Source organism: Elephantulus edwardii, unplaced genomic scaffold (assembly GCF_000299155.1).
Source record: "Elephantulus edwardii isolate Elephantulus edwardi_28Jun2011 unplaced genomic scaffold, EleEdw1.0 scaffold00086, whole genome shotgun sequence".
Taxonomy (NCBI): domain Eukaryota; kingdom Metazoa; phylum Chordata; class Mammalia; order Macroscelidea; family Macroscelididae; genus Elephantulus; species Elephantulus edwardii.
Window position 1 is genome coordinate 277,414 of NW_006399836.1, and position 24,005 is coordinate 301,418.

General features: G+C 44.2%; 1 protein-coding gene across 1 annotated transcript in view; it reads left to right on the forward strand.

Moving 5' to 3' along the window:
• The window catches only part of EFCAB6 (EF-hand calcium binding domain 6), a 415,417-nt gene that overhangs the window by 100,186 nt on the left and 291,226 nt on the right, over positions 1-24,005 (forward strand). Inside the window, exon 6 of the mRNA XM_006890171.1 lies at positions 6,364-6,473. Within this exon, the coding sequence (XP_006890233.1) occupies positions 6,364-6,473 (110 nt within the window). The remainder of the gene's footprint in view (positions 1-6,363; positions 6,474-24,005) is intronic.

Below are 24,005 nucleotides of genomic sequence, written 5' to 3' on the forward strand. Positions count from 1 at the left end.
ATTTAATGCAATCCCAATACAAATACCAACCCCATTCTTCAACGAGATGGAAAAGGCAATCTCCAATTTCGTATGGAATGGAAAAAAGCCCCGAATAGTCCCAGGTCTCTGATACACCTTGAGTTCATTTTTGTGTATGGTATGAGATATGGATACTTTTTCAGCTTCCTATAAGAAACGGTCCAATTTTGCCAGCACCATTTATTGAAGTGGTTGTCATTTCCCCATTTGATAACTTTTATTTTCTTGACAAGTATCAGTTGACCATAGATAGCTGGATCCATTTCTGGGTTCTCAATTCTGTTTCATTGGTCTTTGTGCCTGCCGTTGTCCTAACCCTGTGTAGTAGGTTTTGGGGTAAGGGAGTGCTATACCCTCTACTTCATTTTTGTTTTTCAGAAGTGCTTTTTTTTATTTTTTTTTATTCGGAGTCTCTTTCTTCTCCAAATAAACTTGAAAATTTCCCTTTCAATATCCTTGAAAAAGGAATTTGGTATCTGAATTGGGATTGCGTTGAATACTTAGATTGCTTTTGGTAGGACTGTCATTTTCACAATATTGAGTCTTCTTATCCATGAACAAGGTGCAGTTTTTCATTCCTTTAAGTCTTTTATTGTCTCGCAGAAATGTTCTGTAGTTTTCTTTGTACAGGTCTTTTGTGTCTCTGGTTAGTTTCACTCCCAAGTATCTCAATTTGTGGTTGACTGTGGGACTTAACAACAACAACAACAACAACAACAACAACAACAACGAGAGAATTATGTTGGCCTAGTGGACAGAAAGTGTTGCTACCAAGCCAAAGGTGGGTGATTTTAATATGCAGCCCTCAGGCCTGTTGTAATCTTTTCTGATCAAACATCCTTCTAAGTGCTATATCCCTCTTCTGTCCATTTGCTGTACAGAGGTAACTCGTGGTTGCTGTGATGCCAAACACTGTGACACTGATATGTCAGATGCGAGAATGGTTACCTATGGTAGACAGTGTTTGGTGGAGCTCCCCAATTAATACAAGCTTGGAAGCAGGAGTGGCATCTACTTCCAAAATAGCTTGCCTCTGGAAACTCTATGAACTTGGAGAAATGATGAAAGTTACACAAGTGTTCAGGTCTTTTATTTATAGGGTTGCTAATGAGTCGTCTACAACTCAGCAAAAACATCATTACAAATGGTATTGCTTTCTTGATTTCCTTCTCTGATTTCTCTTTGTTACTGTAGAGGAATCTCACTGATTTTTGGATATTGATCTTAGAGCCTGCCACTCTACTAAATTGGTCTACTAGCTCTAACAGGTTTTTATTTGTTTGTTTGTTTTTTGTTGAGTCCTTGGGGTTTTCTGTGTAAATTATCATATCCTGTACATACAGTGACAATTTAACCATCTCTTTGCCAATCCAGATGCCCCCCCCCCCCCCCAACCTTGTTGTATTGCTCCAGTAAGTACTTCCAATATAATATTGAACAGAAGTGGTGACAGTAAGGATCCTTGCCTGGTCCCTGTTTGCAAGGAAAATGCTTTTAGTCTTTCTCCATTGAGAATAATACTGACTCTTTGTTTTGCACATATACTATTCATTATTTTGAGGAAATTCCCTTCTATTCCAGTTTTGCTCAGGGTCTTTATCAAGAATGGGTGTCAAATGGCTTTTCTTCATCAGTTGCTAAGATCATATGGTTCTTGTTATTTGCTTTGTTAATGTGGTGAATTACATGGATTGTTATTCTTCTATTGAACCATCCTTGCATAGTTATGAATCCCACTTGGTCATAATGAATTATTTTTTTGATGTGCTTTTGGATTCCATTGGCTAGGATTTTGTTAAGGATTTTTGCATCAATATTAATGAGAAATATTGGTCTGTGTTTTCTTTCCTGGTAATGTCTTTGCCTGGTTTCAGTATTAGGGTACAGACTCCTACAGAGTCTCCACAAGAAAAAGACTGGTAACACAATTATAAAATGGGCAAAAGACATGGAAAGAATTTTCAAAGAGGAAGATATTCAAATGGTCAACAGACACATGAAGAAATGCTCAAAATCACTGGCAGTAAGAGAGATACAAATCAAAACCACAATGAGATACCATCTCAGTCCAGTAAGAGTGGCAAAGTTTAACAGAACAGCAAGTAATAAATGTTGGAGAGGATGTGGTGAGATAGAAACTCTTATACACTGTTGGTGGAATTGTAAAATGGTACAACCACTCTGGAAGAGAGTTTGACACTTCCTCAGAAAGCGGAACATAGAAATTCCATATGACCCAGTAGCAGCTATTCCACTGCTTGAAATCTACCCAGAGAAAATGAGAACTGAGGCAGAAACTTGTACAGAAATGTTCATAGCAGCATCATTCACCATTACAAGAACGTGGAACTACCCCAAATGTCCAACCACAATGGAATGGATTGAGAAACTATGGTACATTCACACAATGGAATACTATGCAACACACAGGAGCAATGATTTTGTAAATCACTACGTAACTTGGGCGGACTGGAGAGCATTATGTTGAGTGAACTACCTCAGTCCCATAAGGACAAGTACTGTATAAAACCATTATTGTGGAAGAGTGTGAGGATCCAGGGGGGGAGGGGCAGCAGAGGATGGGCAGGGGTTGGAGGGTGGTTAATCATAGGCTCTCACACCCATAGGCTGGGTGGTGGTGGTGGTGGTGATGGTGAAGGAAATGGTGTGAAAAGCAATGTACAAGAACTTTTCAAATAAACCAGTATTAAAAAAAATATTAAGATGTGCCCAATCCAGGCCATTATCTTTTTAATCACTGGCTGTGTGTCTGAGACCTAGAAGATGAATAAGGATGACAGAGAATTGATACCTTTGAGCTGTGGTGCTGGAGAAGAATACTGAATATCCTATGAAATATCAAAAGAAGAAACAGATGGTCTTGGAGAAAGTGCAGCCAGAGTGCTCTTTGGAGGCAAGCATGTGAAGCTTCGTCTGACATACTTTGGACATGTTGTTATGAGAGGCTGCTCTTTGGGAAGGGACTTGATGTTTGGAAAGGTGCAGGGTCAGCAAACTGCCACAGTGGGTTCAGGTGTGTCAGAGAGAATGAGAATGGCACAGGACAGGACAGGGTTAAGATCTGCAGCTCACAGGGTCACTATAAGTCATACACAAACTCAGTGGCACCTAACACCACTACAACAGTGTGCCTGCTATGCACCTAGCACTTAGTAGGTGCTCCTTTTACAATGACTTTGTTATCTGTCACTGCAAAGGGCCCTGGTGGCATAGTGGAAGCCTGTAAGGCTGCTAACCAAAAGGTCGGCAGTTCGAATCCACAAGCCCCTCTGCAGGAGGAAGATGGGCTTTCTCCAGCAAAGTCTGATAGCCTTGGAGGCTCACTGGCCTCCAAGTCGAAGCAGCTTGGAGACACTGTGAAGAGTCCATACCTGCCACAGGGGCAGCATCTCCACCTAAGTTCCTCCTGGGATCCTCATCGGGTTTTGTCTTTCCTCTCATTTCCCTCCACCTCACTGTTCTGCAGGCCAAAAGTTTCTGGGTCCAGGTAGAAGAATTGGCTTGCAGCTGGAACAACCAATAAACTGCTCAGGTTCAATCTGCAGCCTGAGCGTGTCACCAGGTTAGGGACCCAGCTCAGGGAGGTTTAAGGGGGATCAGCAGAGGTCACTGCCTCCTGTGGGCCTGTGAGCCCCCAGCCCCACTCTGGTTCCCAGAAGAAGCCCTGCTGATTGTCTTGGAGGAGTGGTTTCTTTGAAGGGCCTTTAATTTGTAAAGCACAGAAACGCCTGCTGAGCGCCTGACTTCGAGTGCCGCCCAGGGCTTTGCTTTTGGCGTTTCTTATGTGGAAAATGTCAGAACTCTCTCATTGCTGTCAAGTCGGAGCTGACTCATAGCGCGCCTCCTGATCATACAGTGGAGACTGGCCATCTTTCTCTCATGGGATCCCTGGTAGATTGGCCAGCGCCCGGGCAGGCCAATTGGCAGGCTCCCCTCTGTGAGAAGCGGTTGGTTGGTGGTATGTGCCATGTAGTCTGAACCAGCAGAGCTGGCCCTCCAGCAGGTTTTCAGCGGCAGTTATTCACATGGGAGGAGACTGCCCATCTTTCTCCTGTGAAGCATCTGATGAATTCGAACCATGTGCCTTTGGGTTGACAGCATGGCTAGTCTTCCGAAATTCCATCTGTCCTCTGTGAACACGCAGTGCCTTTGTGAACGTGGGTGGGTCTGCAGTGGGAAAGGTGAGAAGATTCTCTTCCAAGCCAATGCAGAGTTGGGGGAGGGGGGAGGGGTTTGTGCGGGGAGAAGGGTGCAACAGTGAATGAATAGAATCCCAAAATCTCTGTAGATGTTCATTGAAATGAAAAATAAACAACCTAAAAAACAAAAAAAAGAAATGCAGCCCTGAGGGAGAAGGATGGGCAGTTTCCTCCAGGAGCCATCTGGAGCCTCAGAAGCTGCTGGCAATTTGCTAGGAGGCAGCATTTCCATGAACAGCTGGGAGAGGCCGGACAGTGCCTGCTTTAGGACCCTGCGGTCTGGAACCACAGCTCCCTTTCTGCCATGACCAGAACTCGGACAGGAGGACCCTCAGTGCCACCTCCGGTCCTCCAGTCTGTTTGAACCAACTAGGCTGTGCATGGGCCCTCTGGTGGCCTAGTGTTAAAGAGCTGCGCTGCCAGCCTGAGGGCACATGGTTTGAATCTACCAGGTGCTCTGCAGAAGAAAGATGGATGGTCTCTTCCTGTGTCATTTACAGCTCCTGGAAGCCGGCTGCAGGGTCAGCTGTGAGCTGGTGCTGAGTCTGTGGAGAACAAGAAGATGATGAGCAAAGGATGAAGAGGGTTCAGTATCAACAGCTGGCAGCTACAATACCGCTCAAGACACCTTTTCTTATTAGAACAATAGTCAAGATTCAGCAAAGTGGAAAACAAGGCGTGCACGTGAAGGAAAGGGGGCCCACCCCTGCACTGCTGATTCCTGCATTTGGGGGGAGAGCAGCCCAGAGCAGTCACAGCAACCAACCCACATGCAGAAAATGGGCCCAGCCGTCCCTGCACCACTGAGGCATTAGGAACGGAACAGTCTAGAAAGCCGTCCATCAAGTGACACCGTGGTACTAGAACACGGTGTTGGAAATGCCAGAAAGGAAGATACCTGCATGTATAAACAGAGACAGAACCCCAAGGGTGCTGCTGATCTCCGGGGGTGTGGAGGACACACGTGGGGAAGCACCCCCTCCTTGCTTCTGCTCTGCCTACAAGGGTGCACAGTAGCCTGTGTGGGCATGAATTCAGCCCCCACTGGTGAACTCCTCGGCCCGTGGGTCCCCAGGCCAGGCTGTACAGGGTGGGGTCTGGCCATGTCCCTGCGTGGCTACAGAGCTCTGGGAGTGTGGAGTTCCTAGAAGTCCCAGGGGGACCCCTGCCAGTGGTGGGGACCCAGATGGCAGGCAGGATAGGGTGGGGGGCAGCGGTGTGGGTGGTAGGAGTAGTCAATCCTGCACACTGCAGGCCAGGCACCTCCTGACGCGCCCCCTCCCTGAGAGACCCCACCTCAGATCTGTTGGACTGTGTTTTCGGGGTATATACGGCCCACATGTCTCTAGGCCATTCATTTCTAGATATAATCAGATGCCTCATTCCCTCCACCATTCAAGCTTTGGGGTTGGTTTGTCCCCAATTCAGGGTGTGCCCAGATCCCCACTGCTGATGACCTTCACTCTGAGTTGGGCCCATTCCTGAGGGCCCCCAGCCTCCCTGCTCCCACCTGCTTCTGGCCCACAAGCCATGCCCTCCCCCTCACAGGCAGGAAGAGCTGGGGTTATAGACCGCCTTTTCCGTTCACGCTTCCAGAAGGTTCTGCCTTTTTATGATCCGAAAGCAGTCACCGGAGGGGTTAAGGCCCCTCCTCTTTGTGACCTTAGAGGGACACTTCCACATGCGGCCACCTTGATCTTCCATGGGGCTGCCAGGCCTTGAGTCCTCCTTCCTGGGAGGAGGTAGTCCTTCTGTCCATTTGTCTGTGTGGCGCCCATGGATTGAGCCCAGCATGGACGCTACATTTCCTGGACTTGTGTGATTCTAGCTGTGACTGGAAACAGATGTTAACTGAAAAGGCAGCCCTAGTGTAAGGGGTAAGGTGAACACAGCTACCCCCGTGGCCACCCATGCCCACCCAGTGCGTGCCAGAGGACACTGGGCCCCGTAGCATCTTCAATGGCTGACTTTTCCATAGGTGGCCAGACCTTTCTTCCTAACACCCAGGCTGCCTTGGGGTGACCTGACCACTCAGCCCATGCAGTGTCCTCACGTAAGGGCACCAGAGGAGCTGCGTTGATTCAGGCAGAATGGTTGGCACTAAAGAGGATTTGTGTTTCAGGTTTTCCTGTCGCTACAACCTTGATAAAAACAAAGTGGACTATAATGCTTTTTTGGAGAACCTCTGTGTGAATAATGACATGAACCTTAGACACGCTATGGGCAATCAAGGTAAGCCGATGTGAAGCCTCGTATATAAGGATTTCCATATTCTCTGACCTGGTCATTCTCTGACTCTGTCCTGAGGAAGTATCTTCAAATACAGGAATTCATGGTCCTCGAAGACATCCATGATATTCCTGGCTATGAGAACGGGGTAAATGTTTAACAACAGGGAAAAACCGCGTGAGTCAGGATCTACCCCCAGGGCGAGACCAGTAACAGTGATTGATTCCCATGAATTGATTCCCAGGGAGTTGCAGAGACCCTGAATGGATGCGAGGTTTCTAATCCACTGGGAAGAAAGATGCTGAAATACTTAAGCCCCTCTAGCGCTGTCTCTTTGGAGGGGGTGTTTTCTTTTACACTTGAAAAATCTTTGCTAATGAACGTGCCTTCCTTTGTTGTCATGTGACAGCAAGGCCACTCAGAGTGGACACACGCACCACAGCCCCAGCCCCTGTGCCCTCCACACCCTCTCCACAGTGGGGCTGTGCGGGCCCAGTGCTGCAGTCACCACTCCAGTTCCTCCTCCTCACTGACCCAACAGAATGTCCCTCTCCAGGCTCTGGCCCCTCAGGGTAACACGTCCAGACTGCGTGGGAAATCTCACCCGCCTCCCTTCTAAGGAGAGTCCCTCCTATGCTTCTTTCTACTAAAAAAAATTAATAGTTTTATTTGAATGGGAGTTTATAAACCATCCTGTTTCTTCATATGATCATTCATATATATTTTGCTTTATAACGTTGTTATTAGAATCCCATTCCATCGTTCATACATATTTTTTGTAACATTAATTACAATAGGATTATTTGCAATGGAAGCAGAACTGGCATCCACTTCCTAAACAACATGCCTCTGGAAACTCTATAAACCTTGATAAATGTCGATAATTTTAGAAAGGCTTCAGGCTTTTTGTTCATAGGGTCGCTATGAGTTGTGCTCAACTCGAAGGCAATCAACAATAACAACAACTACAATGTATTCATATGTTGTTGTTAAATGCCATGTATCAATCCAGCTCATCCAGGTCTTCCTCCCCCATACTGTCTCTTCACCCTTCCCAGCATGCTGCTCATCTCCAAGGACTGGTCCCTCCTGGCCACCTGCCCAAAGCTCATGAGATGCAGTTTCAAAATCCTGGCCTCTAAGGAGAAAGTTGGTTTCACCCTCTCCAGGACAGATCTATTTTCTTTTCAGTCCATGGTATGTTCAGGACTCCTCTCCAGCACCACAACTCAAAGGTGTCAATTCTCCTTCTGTCATCCTTAGTCATTGTTCAGCTCTCTGATGCATAGCAAGTAATTGTGAAGACCAAGACCAGGGCCTGGATCAGGCAGACCTTAATCTCTAGACTAACATCATTGCTTCTCAGTACTCTGTAGAGGTTCCTGACAGCAGATTTTCCCACTGCAATTTGTCTTTTGATTTCCTGACTGCTGGTGCCAAGAGTATTTATTGTGGAGCTGAGCAAGCTGAAATTGTTAACAATTTTAATATCTTCTCTATCACAGTGCTGCCAGTTGGCCCACTGGTGAGAATCTTTTGTTTTCTTGATGTTGAGCTTCAATCCACATTGAATTCTTGACCTTCTGCAGCAAGCACTTCAGGTCCTCCTCAGTTTCAGCAAGTAAGGTTTTTCCATCTGCATAACATAGGTTGTTGATGAGTCTTCTTCCAATCCTGATTCCACATTCCTCCTCATAAAGCCCATCCTCCCAAATGATCTGCATATAGATTGAAAAGGCATGGAGACAGGACACATCCCTAATGTACTTCCTTACTGATTTTGAACCATGCAGTGTTTCCTTGCTCTGTTCTGATGACTGTTTGTGTTTTTTTTTAAATTATTATTATGCTAGTTTATTTACAAAATTCAAATGCATTGTTTTTCACACAAGTTCCTTCCCATTTCCCTAACCCCCTGAACCCATAAAATTGTGCGACCCCGTGGTTAATCCCCCCCACAACGCACATCCTCACCCCTCTCCTTCCACCCACCCTCCCCCTTGGATCCTCATACTCATTCTACAATAATGATTTTGTACAGTATTTATCCGGGTGGGATTGAGTTAGTTCACTCAGCATAATGCTCTCTAGTCCCTCCCAAATTAGGTAATAATTTACAAAATTATTACTTCTGCGTGCTGCATAGGATTCCATTGTATGAATGTACCATAACTTCTCAATCCATTCCATTGTTGTTGGATATCTGGGCTGTTTCCATGTCCTTGTGATGGTGAATAATGCTGCTATGAACATTGGTGTATAAGTCTCTGTTTGTACCTCAGTTCTCCTTTTCTCATGGTATATTCCAAACAGTGGAATAGCTGGGTTATATGGAATTTCTATGGTCAGCATTTTGAGGAAGTGCCAACTACATTCCAGAATAGTTGTGCCACTGTACAATCCCACCAACAATGTGTAAGAGTTCCTATCTCGTCACATTCACTCCAGCATTTATTTCTTGCTGTCCTGTTAAACATTGCCACTGCTACTGGAGTGAGGTGGTATCTAATTGTGGTTTTGTTTTGCAGCTCTTATTGCAGGGATTTGGAGTATTTCTTCATAAGTCTGTTGGCCATTTGAATATCTTCCTCTGTGAAAATTCCTTCCATGTCTTTTGTCCACTTTGTAATTGTGTTATCAGTATTTTTCTTGAGGAGGCCCAGGAGTATTCTGTAAACTTTCGTGATGAGAGTCTTGTCTGAGCTGGTATTGCCAGAAGTTTCTCTTTTGCTAACCAGACACAGAAAGAAAACAGGGACATGAGGAAATGAATTCTGAAAAAGAAGAACACTAGGGCGCGGTTCTCTCACAGCTTAACCCTGTGAAAAGGCCCCTTAGTTTCCCCATAGTTTTTATTTTGTTTAAGCCAATAATAAAAAAAAAGATTCCTGTCTCAAGAGACTCTATTTTCCTTATACATAGATGTAGCCAACATAACAAAAGGTAAGCTTAATTCTTAAATGAAACAATGAAAAAGCAGAATGGTTTCAAAGTTCGGGCACTGTCCTCTCTAACAGGAGGCTGAGTGGTGCCTTCTGCTTGCATCGGGCATCCAGTATTGCCTCAGGGGGGCCGGGTAGAATTCTGTTTGCAGAGGGCACTCAATTCTGCCTGGACTCTGATCTCACCTGCAGACTGGCCATCACTACACTGAGCTATCCACATTAGTTCCCAATCAGTAGGTTTTCTTTTCATCCTGTTGGAAAAAAAGTTTTTGATGCACACAGGAATTTAATCTTTAGAAGGTCGCATTCATCAGTTTTATCCTCTTAAGATTGTGCATTTCTGGCTGCATTTGGCAGCCTCTTTATACCGTAGACTAGGCCTTCTAAGCTAGATTCCAATTTGTCTCTTAAGAACTTTATGGTTTTGGGCTTTACTCCCAGGTCTCTGATCCACCTTGAGTTGATTTTTATGTATGGGGAGAGATGTGGATCCTGTTTCAGCTTTCTGCAGGTAGCAGTCCAGTTTTGCCAGCACCATTTGTTGAAGAGGCTGTCATTTCCCCATGTGATAAGTTTTATTCCCTGTCAAGTATCAGTTGGCCGTAGATAACTGGGTCTATTTCTGGGTTCTCAATTTTGTTCCATTGGTCTATGTGCGTTGTTCTGATGACTTCTTCCTGGTCCAAATATAAGTTTCACAGAAGTACAATCAAAGTGTTCTGGTGTTCCTATTCTCCTCAAGGTTAGCCACAATTTGTTGTGATCCACACAGTCAAATACCTTTGCATAGTCAGTGAAACACAGACATTCCTCTCATATTCTATGCTTTTTGCCAAGATCCATCTGACATTGGCAGTAATGTTGCAAGTGCCATGGCCTCTTCTAAACCCAGCTTGTATTTCCGGTAGTTCTCTGTCAATGTCCTGTGCCAGTCATTTTTGGACTGTTTCTGTTCTGCCAGTCTCCTCCTTTTGGGATCCCAATTATGTTTATATAAGACTGTGTGATACTGGCCCACCACTCGTATTTTCTCTTTCCCATTTTGTTCTCTTTGCATTTCAGTTTGAGTGTTTTCTACAGAACTCTCTTCAAGTTTAATGAGCATGGTGGCATAATGTGATACTTGGAGTGCTACTCAAAAGGTACATGAAACACAGTATGAATGAAGAACAGTGTGAAAGATGATGTATAAGAACTTTGTAAGCAAACCAATTTTAAAAAAAAGAAAAAGAAATTTTTTACCATGGGGCAGGAAGCGGGGGGGAGGGCGGCGGATAAATAAATAGTTTATTAAAAAAATTTAAAAAGGTCAGTGGTTGGAATCCACCAGCCACTCTCCAGAAAAACCCTGGGCTGTCATACCTCGGAAACCCAGCGGGGGTCGTCATGAGTCAGAAGGGACTTGAGGGCAGTAGCTTGCTTGGCAGCTTTTTATCTTCCTGTCCACTGATTCTTGAGTAGAACTGAGTTTCAACTAATCTGCCTTTCACCCAGTTTCTCCAAACGGTTCTGTCCTCAATAAGGATGATTGTGTTGTTATTAGGTACCATTGAGTCAAGTACAACCCATAGTGACCCTGTGAACAACAGATCTGAGCCCTGTTGTCACCTGTGCCATCCTCACAATCTCTGACACACTCGAGCCCATTGGTGTAGTCACCAAGTCAATCTGCCTGGTTGGGATATTATTACTCTCCTTTGCTGCTCTTCCACTTTTCCAATCATGATGTCCCTTTCCAAGGAATAGCCTCTCCTAGCAACGTGCTCAGAGTATGTGAGACGAACCTTCGTCATCTTTGCCTCCAATGAGCTCTGGCTTCACCTTCTCCAAGACAGATCTCTGTTCTTACGGCAATCCATGGGATGTTGTTCATCACTCTTCTCCAACACCACAGTTCAAAGGAATAAATTCTTCTGTCATCGTATTCATTGTCCTGATCTCAGCTGTACAAGTGATTGAAAAGACCATGGCCTGAATCAGGCACACTTTAGTTCTCAGAGTAACGTCATTGTTCTTAATAATTTGGAGAAGCCCCTGACTGCACACTTTCCTAGTGGAATATGTCTCCTGATGTCCTGGCTGCTTGATCCAAGGGCATTGACTGTGGATCTAAGTAAGATGAAGTCGTTGATAGTGTTGATCTTTTCCCCACCTATCATGATGTTGCTGCCTATTGATCCACTGATTTTTATCTTCTGAATGCTGAGATGCAATCCATGTGGAAGGAAGGTTGCAATGTTTAACCTTCAGCAACAAGTGCTTCAAATCCCCCTGACTTTCAGAAAGCAAAGTTCTGTCATCAGTTACTATGGTACAAATAACTTGGGTACAATATCAAGTCCAGGAAGTTGCTGCTAGTATAGTTGTGTGTACGACTCTGTGCATGTTAGTGTATGGCTTTGTTACCAATCCTGCTATCAGGATGCAAGCTGTCTCACCACCACGGTGATCTTCATTCTGTGACCCTTTATGGCTCCACAGCCCCACCCCTCAACCCCATTCCTAACCCTTGGTGACCCCTAATCTGTTCCCATCCCTATGACTTCGTCATTTTGAGAATATTATTCAAATGGAACTGTACAATTTGTGACCTTTTTGAGAGTGACTTTCCCCCCTATTCATCATAATGATGTAGAGAGCCTTCCAAATTGTTGCATCTGTTAGGAAATAGTTCATTTCTTTTTATTGCTGAGTCCCATTCCATGGAATTGATGTTTGTTTAACCATTTAGCTATTGAAGATATTTTGGTTGGTTTTTAAAATCTTGTTATTATAAATAAAGGTGCTATGAATGTTGGAGTATAGGGTTTTTTTGTGTGTGGACATAAAATTTTATTTTCTGGATGGATGCCCAGGAATGCGTTTGCTGGTGAGTGTGTGTTGAGTTTTTAGAATAAACTGCCCAACCTTATTTTTTTTAATTTTTTTTTACATTCCCACCAGCATTGCGTGGTTTACCTGGCTTCTCAACAGCCTCACCATAATTTGTTACTGTCGGTATCTTTCATGTCGGCGTTTTAATGGCGAGCGTAGTTTCAAATTCAGTTCCTCGGATTGTGAGTTTTGTTGAGCGTCTTCCACGGGCTGATTTGCCATCTGTAGCTCTGTTCTCTCTGGCAAAATGTCTCATGTTTCCCCACCTTATAATTGCATATTTTTTTAAAACTGTTGCTTGTAGAGAGCTCTTTATTCAATCCAGACATGAGTCCTTTGCCAAAGATGTCATTTGCAAATGTTTTATGCCAGTCTGTATCATGTCTTTTGATTTTCCGTATAGGGTCTTCTGCAGAGCAAAAATTTTTAACTTTGATGATATTCTTGAATTTTTATAATTTGCCAAGAGTTAATATTGCACCACTTTATGTAAACCGCAAGAACCGTGTGCTGAATGGTCTCATTTTCTTCCTTTCTTACAGTTCTTATATATATTGTACACATTATTATATTTATTATATGCAACCCTGGTGGTGTAGTGTGTTAGGTGCTGGGCTACTAATTGAAAGGCAGTGATTTGAACCTGCCAGCTGTTCTGCAGGAGAAAGAAGGGCTGTCTCTCCTGTAAAGATTTACAATCTCAGAAACCCAGTGGAGAGTCACCATGGGTTAGAAGCTACTCATCAGCGTGTTTGGTTTTTTATTTCTTGTATAGAGTATAAATCCCAAAATTGTGCTACTATTTTTGCTTCAAACAGTGCAGTGTTAACTTAGAAGTTGGATCTTCTAGCTATTATGTTCGCGCCCTCTGTCGCCAGCTACCTTAACTGCAGACACATGGTCTTGCAAATCATCAACAGCTGTGGGACTAGGATAAGAGGGAGGGGGGGAAGAGTGAGAGAGAAAGAGTGAGCGTGAGCGAGTGCTTCTTCCCACCCTGAGCAGCAAGACTTGAGGGAGACTGGAGCAAGACCCTGGTGAAAGCGAGACTTTGGTGGTGAGACCCTGGTGACGGGGGTGGAGAGACTGTGGCAAGGTGTAACCAGAGGAGCCCTGATATAAAGGTCTCAGTCAGAGATTTTGCTTGCTGAACTGAAACCTGGAAAAGCTGGCTTCTGACATGAAACCGGAGCCTGAACTAATTGAGGAATTGTGCCTTGGAATTGCTGGGCTGGAATCTGGCTTGTGTTGGGTGATATTCTTTGCCTTCCTCACTCTCCAGCTTTTTCTAATAAAACTCCCTTGTTGGTACCATAACTATGAGCCTCTGAGTCAACAATGCATAAACCTCTTGCTGCAGGGTGTCTCCAGAGGCACTTGGGCTGTGCTGTGGGCTCTTTATCTGCTTTCTTGCTCTGGCGCTGTGAGGGGCTCTGCTATGCTCACTCCTTCTGGATCTTTCAGAGAGACACTCATGGCCCCATGCGCCCATGTCCTATTTTCTGCTCCTTAGACAAACAGTCTTAAAAGACACTAAGGAAAAGAGGGTTTAGTACTTCTCATTTCCTTGTTCAGTGGATCCTGTGCTTTTCTCCTTCCCTCCCTGTTTCCCTCCCTGTTTCCCTCCTTCCTTCCCTCCCTCCCTCAGCTTGGGGTATATCTTTTATCATTTCCTGAAGTACAGATCTTAAGCATTGCTGTTGCTTAACCCGAAAATGCCTTCACTTAGGGCTCACTCATGAAAGATGTTGAATTGAGAATACTCGTTCGACATGCTTTCTTTCAGCTTGCTTGGGAGTCATCTGGCTTTTGTGTGTTGATCCTATGTGTGCACGGTCATTTCCACCTGAGTGTTTTAACAAATATGTCTTTCAATTTTTTTGTTTTCAGTACTTTGACTAAGATATGCTGAGATGTGCTTTCCTCTGTGTTGCGGGTTTTTGAGCTTGTTTGAATCTCTAAATTCATGGCATTCATCAAATTTGGGAACTTGGCCATCATTTCTTATTAAAAATTTTTTTCTGTCTTCTTTTTATAAAAGCTAATTTTGAGCCCTAGGAAACCCATTACTGTTGAGTCAATTCTGACCCCTAACAAGCCCCCAGCACAGAGGAGAGCTGCTTCCCAGGGCTTCCCGGGCTGCAGTGCAGGAGAGCTGGCTGCCACGTCTTCCTCCCTCTGCGCTGCTGGTGCCTTTGAACCACCCATCTTTTAGTTAGCAGCCGATTGCTTCCTGCGTCATTCAGTATTTTGCCACTGGAATCCTCTGATTGGCAACTCTGGTGGTTGGTGTTAAGGAGCCGGGCTTCCATCAGCTGCTCTGTGGGAGAAAGATGGCCAGTCTGCTCCATGCAATGTACTGGCTCTGACAGCCCACTGAAGGGTCAGCTATGAGTCTGTTCCGACTTGACGGTACACAAAAACAATAACATACTATTTCAGGACTGCGACTTTTTTTTTTCTATAATTATATTTTATTAATTTTCATAAACATTTACAGAGATTTTGGGCTTCCACTCATTCATTGTTACACTATTCTCTTTACCCTCCTCCCAGTTTGTTCTTGTCCAAATGCCACAGTGCTTGTCAAAGCCAGTTCTGATTAATCTTCTTTGTCAGTGTATCCTTTGCCATTCCCTATCACTCCTCCCTGAGAGAGACTTCACCCTGAGTCATAAGGAAAAGGGGACGGCGTATTCTCTTAGCTACTTCCTGCTGAAAAGGGATGCTGTGGGTTTCAGGGTGAAGATCTTCTCTCACTACTCTAAAGGGCCCCTTTGGCAGTAGGAAACACATAGACTATTATGGAGATTGATTTTGGAATTCAGATGCACTCTTATTGATTGTGCTTGGCTGTACATGTACATATCCTTGAAGATGTATCATGGGGGTGTTGCAACCTAGAAGACACAAATTTGACTAACAAGTTATAAGTACATGAGTCCAAAAATTATGGAAAAGTAAAAGAAAAGATTCTTTCATTGTTTTACAAACCCTCCCCCAGGTCCCCTCCACCATGCAGCCCTCGCTTTAGTCTCCTGTGATGACAGAAATACCCAGTTACATCTCTCTTTTAGACGGTTCTCTCCCTCCTCTGCTTCAAGGACTGCGACTTGATGCTTGAATTTGTTCTTCAGTTTTTTTCAGCTTGAGAAATTCTGAGTGAGTTCTTCACTTTTGGATTTTGAACTCCAGTTCTTTGTGTATTTCATGATAATACTGTGTTTTGTTTTCTCAAGCTGTGCTTTGAAATCTTTTGCTCCAGTCCCTTCAGCATTTCTGTCCTTTGTTTTGGTTTCTTTACAAAGTGAAGGTTCCATGGCTTCTTCTGACATCCACGTTGAGCTTTACTTTCTTTCTTGTGTTTATAGTGACCTTTGTATTCTTCATTGATGGTATCTTTTACATTATCTCAAAATTCAGCTGGCTTTGGCCCTTTCTGTTCAGTTTGTCAAATCTGTTCTTGAGATGGTTTTTAATTAATTTGAGACAGACTCATGGTTACATTTAGGCTCTTATCAGCTCGTTTTCATTTTCTTCAGCTTCAGTTTGAACTTGCACATGAGCAGTTGGTCTGTTCCACAGTCATCACCTGGTTCGGTTTGATATCTGCTGATATTGATTGAGCTTCTCCATTTTCTTTTTCCGCAAATGTAATCAGTCTGGTTTCCGAGTATCCAATCCGGTGAGATTCATGTGTATAGTCACCATTTATGTCTTCTTTTTAGAAAAAAACCCCCAAAAACCTTTATAATGGATAAATCACTGAGCGTTCAGAATTCTGCCATTCCATCTCCAGCTTCATTTCCAAAATATAGCCTGTCACCAAGGCCATATTTCCCAACTGCCAGTCACGCTTCTCTGTTTCAAAATTTTTCATTTTAGTCACCAGTTATTACTAATGAATGTTGGTAGTGTGTTCTATCAGTTTTATACTACAAAAGTTGGTAGAAACCCTCAGTTTCTTAATCTTTGACTTTAGTGGTTGGTGCATATAATTGAGTAATAATTATATTAACAGGTCTTCCATGGAGGTAATTGGATAGTATCCTGTCACTCACAACATTGCACTTGAGGATGGGTTGTGACATGTTCTTTTTTACTAAGAATGCAGCACCCTTCTTCTTCCGTGTGTCATTCTGGGCATAACAGATCATATCATTGTCTGATTTGAAGTGGCCAATACAAGTCCATCTCAGCTCACTCATGCGTAGGATGTCCTATCCGTATCTGCTCCATTTTACTTTTGTCAGCTTCCAATTTTCCTAGATTCATGACATTCCACATTCCAATTACTAACGTATGTATGTTTGCAACTGTTTCTCTTCAAGAGTTTTTGAGTGACTGCCACCCTGAGGGGCTCGTGGCCCCACCTGGAATCCAGCAGTGTTCTTCTGCTGTTCATAGGGTTTTCAGAGGCCTGTTATTTCAGAAACACATGACCGGTCCTGTTTCTTACTCTGTCTTCGTTTAGAAGCTCCATGGAAACGTGCCCACCACGGGTGACCCTGGTGGCATTTGAAATACCAGTGGTACAGCTTCTGGCATCACAGCAACATGCAGCCACCACAGCAACCTGACAGACAAGTGACGTACTCACAAGAGCAAACTGTAAAACAAACAGACAAATAGCATAAAACAAACATGCACTTACGGGAACTCGACACCAAGCTGTCTGCCTGGGAGGGTGGGTCTGCCCGCCCAGCCGAAGAGCACCAGGCTTCCCCCCCCCCAATATCAGTGCCCTTTTGCTTTTCATTTAATCATTAATAGACATTTTGTTTTATAATATTAATTATACTTGGTCAGTGCTTTTTTATCACAGTGTTTCCCAATTCCTCACTGTGCTTGATCGTGGCTATTGTTGCATCCTTTCCCTTCCTGTCCTCTCTCTCCTTCTCCCTTTCTCCTCTTTGTTTGATCAGTTACCCCTATGCTGTTCCAGGGTGCTGCTTGCAATCCGCATATTGTCCATCTGTCCGTGGATCCTCCCTTGTCCTGATCCTTTGAAGTGTTTGATGTCTGCACATTCTAGTTCTCCTCCCCATTTGATCTCCACCCACCTTCCTGTTTTCACAGTAAAGGTCATGTACATACAGTATTTGTCCTTTTGTGACTAGATCCTTTCACTCAGCATAATGTCCTCCAGACTTATCATTGTTGTGTGTGTGTGTGTATTATGAGTCCTTCATTATTTTTCAATGCTGCATAATATCTCGTTGTGTGAATGTACCACAGTTTTCTCTCCGTTCATTTGTTGGTGGGTGTTTGGGCTGCTTCTGCCTTCTTGCTGTTGTGCATAGCACTGCATAGGTGTACACATTTCTCCGTATGTGCCTCAGCTCTGCTTTCCTTGGGATGTTTTACCAGCAGTGGAATGTCTGGGTCAAAGGAGATTTCTGTTTTCATCCTTTAGAGGATATTCCAAACTGTCATAGTGGTTGTACCATTTGTTTATTTTTTTAAAAAATTTTATTATTTTTTTTTGTGTGAACCATCAAATCAGATCTGACTGGCACAGGAGGAGATTGCCTTCCTTCTCCAGAAGAGCATCTGGTGGATTGGAACCACTCACCTCTGGGATTGCAATGCAGCTTCTTGCCACTAGGCCACCAGTGCTCCCCGGTTATACCATTTTACATTCCCACTAGCAGTGCCTGAGAGTTCCAGTCTCCGTGTTCTCGGGAACATTTGTTGTTTGCCGTCCTGCTAAACTTTGCAGTTGCTGCTGAGAGAGATGGTACCTCACTGTTGTTTGGATTTGTGTCTCTATAATTAATAGTGGTAGTTATTGAGGAGTCTTCCTCTGACCCTGATGTGACATTCTTCCTCATGGAATCTAGTTTCTTGAATAATTTGTTCTGCATACAGAATGAACACGTATGGAGAAAGGATATAGCCCTGACACACACCTTTCCTGATTTTAAACCATGCAGTGTTTCCTTGCTCTGTTTGTACCACAGCTTCTTGGACTAGGTATAAGTTTTGCATGAGCACAATTCAGTGTTCTGGGTTTTCTGTTCTTCTCAATGTCAGCCATAATTTGTCATAATCAGTAGTCAAATGCTTTGAAAACTCTTGCTGCAGAGGATCAAAGACTACAGCTTGAAATATGAATTACACCTAAATATCAAGAAAATAAAATCCTCACCACTGGGCAAATAGGCAACATCAAGATAGATGGAGAAGAAATAGAAATTGGCAATGACTTCATCTTGCTTGGATCCACAATCAACACCCTTGGTACAAACATCAAGGAAATAAAAAAGACTTACTGCATTGGGAAAGTTGACTGTAAGGGACCTCTCCAAGGTTCTGAAGAACAGAGATGTCAGTTTGAAGACTAAGGTACACCTGATTCAAGCCATGGTCTTTTCAGTCATTTACTATGCATCTTAAGGTTTGATAGTTAATAAGTATGACAGAACAATCAATGCTTTTGAGCTGTGGTGCTGGAGAAAAGTGATGAATATGTCATGAACCACCAAAAGGATAAAGAAGTATGTTCTGGAAAAGGTACACCCACCCAAGGTGGTCCTTGGAGGCAAGGATGATGACACGTCATCTGGCATTCATTGGACATATTGTTAGAAGGGGCCAGTCCTTTGAAAAGGATGTCATGCTTGAAATGGTGGAGGGTCAGCGAAGGAGGAGAAGACCCCCAATGAGATGTATTGACTGTACATTGACTGCAGGTGAGCTTGAGTGGGTCACAGATGATGAAGATGACACAGGACAGGGCAAGGTCAGGTCCACATTCATAGGGTCACAGTGAGTGATACTCAACTTGACAGAACTTAACAAGACTTGCCAGTATTTTGAGCATCTCCTCGTGTGTTTGCTGGCCTTGTGAATATCCTTGGTGAAGAGTTTTTTCATGTCTGGGAGAAAGTGCAGCCAGAATGTTCCTTGGAGGCAAAGATGACAAAGCTTCATCCCACATCCTTTGGACATATTGTTAGGAGAGGCTATTCCTTGGAAAGGAGCATCATGGCTGGAAAGGTGGAGTGTAGGCAAAAGAGAGGAAGACCCTCAATGAGGTGTAGGGACATAATGAGGGCAGCAATGGGCTCAAGAATGTAAAAATTGATGAGAGTGGCACAAGACAGGACAGGGTTCAGGTGTGTCTTCATAAGGTCGCTATGAGTCGTACTGGACTCAAAGGCACCTAATAACCATTACAATCTTTCCCAGTACGATGTCTCTCTCCAAGGACATGTTCTTCCAAAAAAATATGTCCAAGATAAATGAGGCAAAGGCCACCATTCTTGTTTCTAAGGAATATTACTGTTGTACTTGTAGATGATACAACCCTGCTTGCTGAAACTGAGGAGGACCTCATGCACTTGCTGCAGAGGGTCAGGTACTGCAGCCTTCAGTATGGACTGAGGCTTAATGTCAAGAAGACAAAGATTCTCACCCCTGGACCAATTGGTAGCATCAGGATGGATGGTGAAGAGATTGAGATTGTTCACAGCTTCAGTTTGCTCGGCTCCACAGTAAACTATTGGCACCAGCACCCAGGAAAAAAAAAAAACGTATTGCGATGGGAAAGTCTGCTGTTAGAGACCTCTCTAAAGTACTCAAGAACAATGGTGTCTCTCTGGAGACAGAGGTGTGCCTGATACAGGCCATGGTCTTTGCAATCGCTTGTTATGCATCAGAGAGTTGGACAATGACTAGGGAGGACAGAAAGAGAATTGATGCCTTTGAGCTGTGGTGCTGGAGAAGAGTATTGAATGTACCATGGACTGCCAAGAAAACAAACAGATTCATCCTGAAGAGGGTTAAACCAAGCTACTCCTTGGAGGCAAGGATTCTGGGGCTTCTTCTGACATACTTTGGGCATGTTGTAAGGAGAGACTGGTCCTTGGGGAGGGACATCATGCTTGGGAGGGTGGAGGGACAGCACAGGAGGGGAAGGCCCTCTATGAGGTGGATTGATTCAGTGACTAGGGTAATCGGGATGGGAGTGTCAGAGGCAGTGCAATTGGCACAGGATAGAGCAGGGTTTAGGGGTGTTGTACATAGGGTCACTATGAGTTGCAAGTGACTCGACGGAACATAACAACAACAACAACATCTTCTTCAAGACTGATTTGTTTGTTCTTTGACAGTGTTCAGGATGGATGTTAAATACTCTTCTCTAGCACAATTCAAAGGCATTGATTCTTCTGGTATCATCCTTATTCATTGTTCAACTTTTAGATGCATAAGAAGCAAATGAAAAGACCGTGGCTTTGATCAGGCACACCTTAGTTTTTAAACTGATGTCGTTGCTCTTTAGCACTTTGGAGAGGTCCTTGACAGTATGTTTTCCCAGTGCAATGCATCTTTTGACTCGTTAACTGCTGTTACCATGGGGTAATGATTGTAGACGAGAAAAAAATAGAATTGTTAACTTCAATCTTTTCTCCACCTTTGATGATGTTGACTATTAATCCAGGGGTGCATATTTTGTCTTATTGATGTTGGATGTAATCTATAATGAAGGTTTGGCCCTCCTCTGCAGGTATCTAAAAAGAACCTCCAATTTCTGTAAGCAAAGTTGCATCATATGCATAATGCAGGTTTTTGATGAGTTTTCTTCTGATTCTGATGCCATGTTCTTCTTCATATGGGATGATACTGAATGAGTCGGTATGGAGAAAGGTGGTGCGAATGGTTAACGTACTCAGGTGCTAACAGAAATAGTAGAGGTTTGCATCTCTCTGGAGGTACCTTGGAAGAAAGGCCTGGCCATCTACTTCTGGAAAAGCAGCCATTGAAAACCCCATGGGGCACAGTTCTACTCTTGTATGCAGGAGGCCACTGTAAGTCATGGCTGGTGTTATAGCAATTGGTTTGGACTTTTTAGGTTAGTATGACCAGGAGTTGACCTAATGCACAGAAAGTGATGCTACCAAACCAAAGGTGAGTGATTTTAACCTGCACCCCCTCAGGCCTGCTTTTAATTGTTTTTGGTCAAACATTCTTCTAGGTGGTATAGCACTGGTCTGTCAATTTGTTGCACAGAAGTAACTTGTGGTTACTGTTATGCTGAACACTGTGACCCTCAAGTGTCAAATGTGTTAATGGTTACCCATGGTGGACAGTGTTTGGTGGAGCTCCCCGATTAAAACAAGCTTGGAAGCAGGAGTGGCATCCACTTCCAAAATAGCTTGCCCCTGAAAATTCTATGAACTTCAAGAAACGAAGGAAGTTATACAAGTGGTCAGGTCTTTCGTTCGTAGGGTCACCATGAGTCATCTATGACTTGACGGCATTTAACAGCAACAACAGGGACCAGGAAGCAGTCCTCAGAACAGAGCAAGGAAACACTGCGTGGTTCAAAATCAGGAAAGGAGTGCATCAGGGATGCGTCCTGTCTCCATACCTTTTCAATCTGTAAGCAGAACAGATCATTTGGAAGGTTGGGCTTTAGGAGGAGAAATCTGGTATCAGGATTAGAGGAAGACTTGTCAACAACCTGCATTATGCAAATGACACAACCTTTTATGCAGAAAGTGAACAAGACGTGAAAGTACTTGCTACTGAAGATTAAAGATTACAACCTTCAATGCAGATCACATATCAACAAAACCCCCAAATCCTCACCAGTGGGCCAATAGGCAACATCAGGGAGAAAAGACTGAAGTTGTCAGGGATGTTATTTTACCTGGACCCACAAGCAACAGTCTTGACCCCAGCAGTCAGGAAATAAGATGAATTGCACTGGGAAAACCTGCTGTCAGGAGCCTCTCCAGAGCGCTGAAAAACAACAGTGTCAGGCTAGAGACTAAGGCGCACCTGATTCAGACCATGGCCTTTGCAATTACTTGCTATGCATCAAAGAGTTGGACAATGACTAAGGATGACAGAAGATTTGATGCCTTTGAGTTGTGGAGCTGGAGAAGAGTCTTGAACATACCATTGACTGCCAAGAAAACAAATAGGTCTGTCTTGGAGAGGGTAAAACCAAGTTTCTCCTTGGAGGCTAGAAGTTTGAAGCTCTATCTCACATACTTTGGCACGTGACTAGAAGGAACCAGTCCTTTGAGCAGGACATTATGCTCAGAAGGGTGGAGGGATAACACAGAAGAGGAAAACACCAGATGAGATAGATTGACACAGTAACTGGGGATTGGTGTATGAGAGTCAGTGAGTCTGGCTCAGGACTGGGCAGGCTTCAGAGGTGTTGTCCATAGGGCCACAGTGAGTCCCAGGTGACCTGGCAGTACATAACAACAGCAACATGAATGTTTGTGGTGCTGTAAATTGTGGATTCTGCTATATTCCTCTGAAGACTGCTATGTTTTCATGTTAGCATTTACTTGACTTTACTCAAGTGTTAATCTTTGTCTTAGTGGAATAACACCTGAAAACACCTGGGAAAATCGATGTCTGTTTCACAGATCATAACCCAGGACTTGGGAAGTGTCTGTCCACAGACAGGAGCTGCTCCTCTGTTCCACTCCTTGACTTTCCCTCCTCACTCCCCCTGCTACTGTTTCCCTCAACTCTCTCTTCTGAACTAAAGCCCAGAGGACACTGGGCGAATGGGCAATTCTGTTAGCTTGGTTCTAGATGCAATCTGTCCTCCAACAACCCAAAGCTCAGCAAGTGCCCTTTGGTTTTTCCAGAGGTTACTGCTTTCCGTTTGGGAGACAGAAGTGGCAGCCTGCTTTTGTCCAGAGTCACAGCCTCGGGAACCGTGTAGGGCAGATCTGCGGGAAGTCCGAATCGACTCGGTAACAGTGGGTCACCAGTCCGCTCAGCTCATTCTGGGTTTCGGTTTTGGCTGGAGTTCACAATTGTCATCTGCTGGGAGGCTTGGTTTTCAGTACGGGCTACTCGGCCAGAATTAGAAGCAGAACCTTCTGGCCTCCCATTTTTAAGTTGTTTGCTTTGCCTTGTGCTGACAATCCCCCCCCACTTCTTTATTGTGAAAGTTGAAGTTCTGTAATAAAGTTTTCAATTCACCATGAACATTTTATTTCTTTATTTTCTTTTTAACTTACATTTTGTTAACAAGCATCAGTCGGAGGGTTTTCCTTACCGGTGACACGGAGGGAACGACCCCTCGGAGGAGTTAAGTCCTGCCGTGTGTCTGTGTGTCTGCAGCCGGAGCACAGGCTACTTTGCTGCCTGCCCCCTGTGACACAGCCCAGTGCCCGTGTGTTCCTCTACCCTGATCACAGAGGCCTTCAGATCAAACCGTGCTTGGGCCTGTCTCACCAGTGAAGGCTTCTTCCCCAACTTTAATGCCTGAAATTCACATCCTTTCGTTAGAAGAGAAAACTCGTTTGTGGATCTCATAAAGATAATGAAGATAAAATGATGAGTGTCTATGGGACACATCCTGTGTTACTATGATTGGAACCTCGAGGTTGTGAACACCGTGGCCTGGCTGTGGGAACGTGGCAGGCAGCCGATGAGCCACTAAGACCAGCTGTCCATCTTCTGTCTGCTCAGGGCTTTAGGGAGGTGGCTTCCCCTCTCGCTGGCCCAGGCTCTTCACAATTGTCCTGTCAGGAGTGGAAACCCTTCTCATGCCATCTCTTGTCTGAGTCTTTTTTAAGTTTAGTTTTCATCTCTGAAACGGCTTTCCCCTGATTTGTTCTTTAGTTCTGTCATCCAGGTTACATTCATTCTGTTCTACACAGCTCCAGTGATTTCATACGGCAAAGCGGCTGGAAGTGCAGCAGCTTCAGCCCTGCACTACTACTGGCCTAAA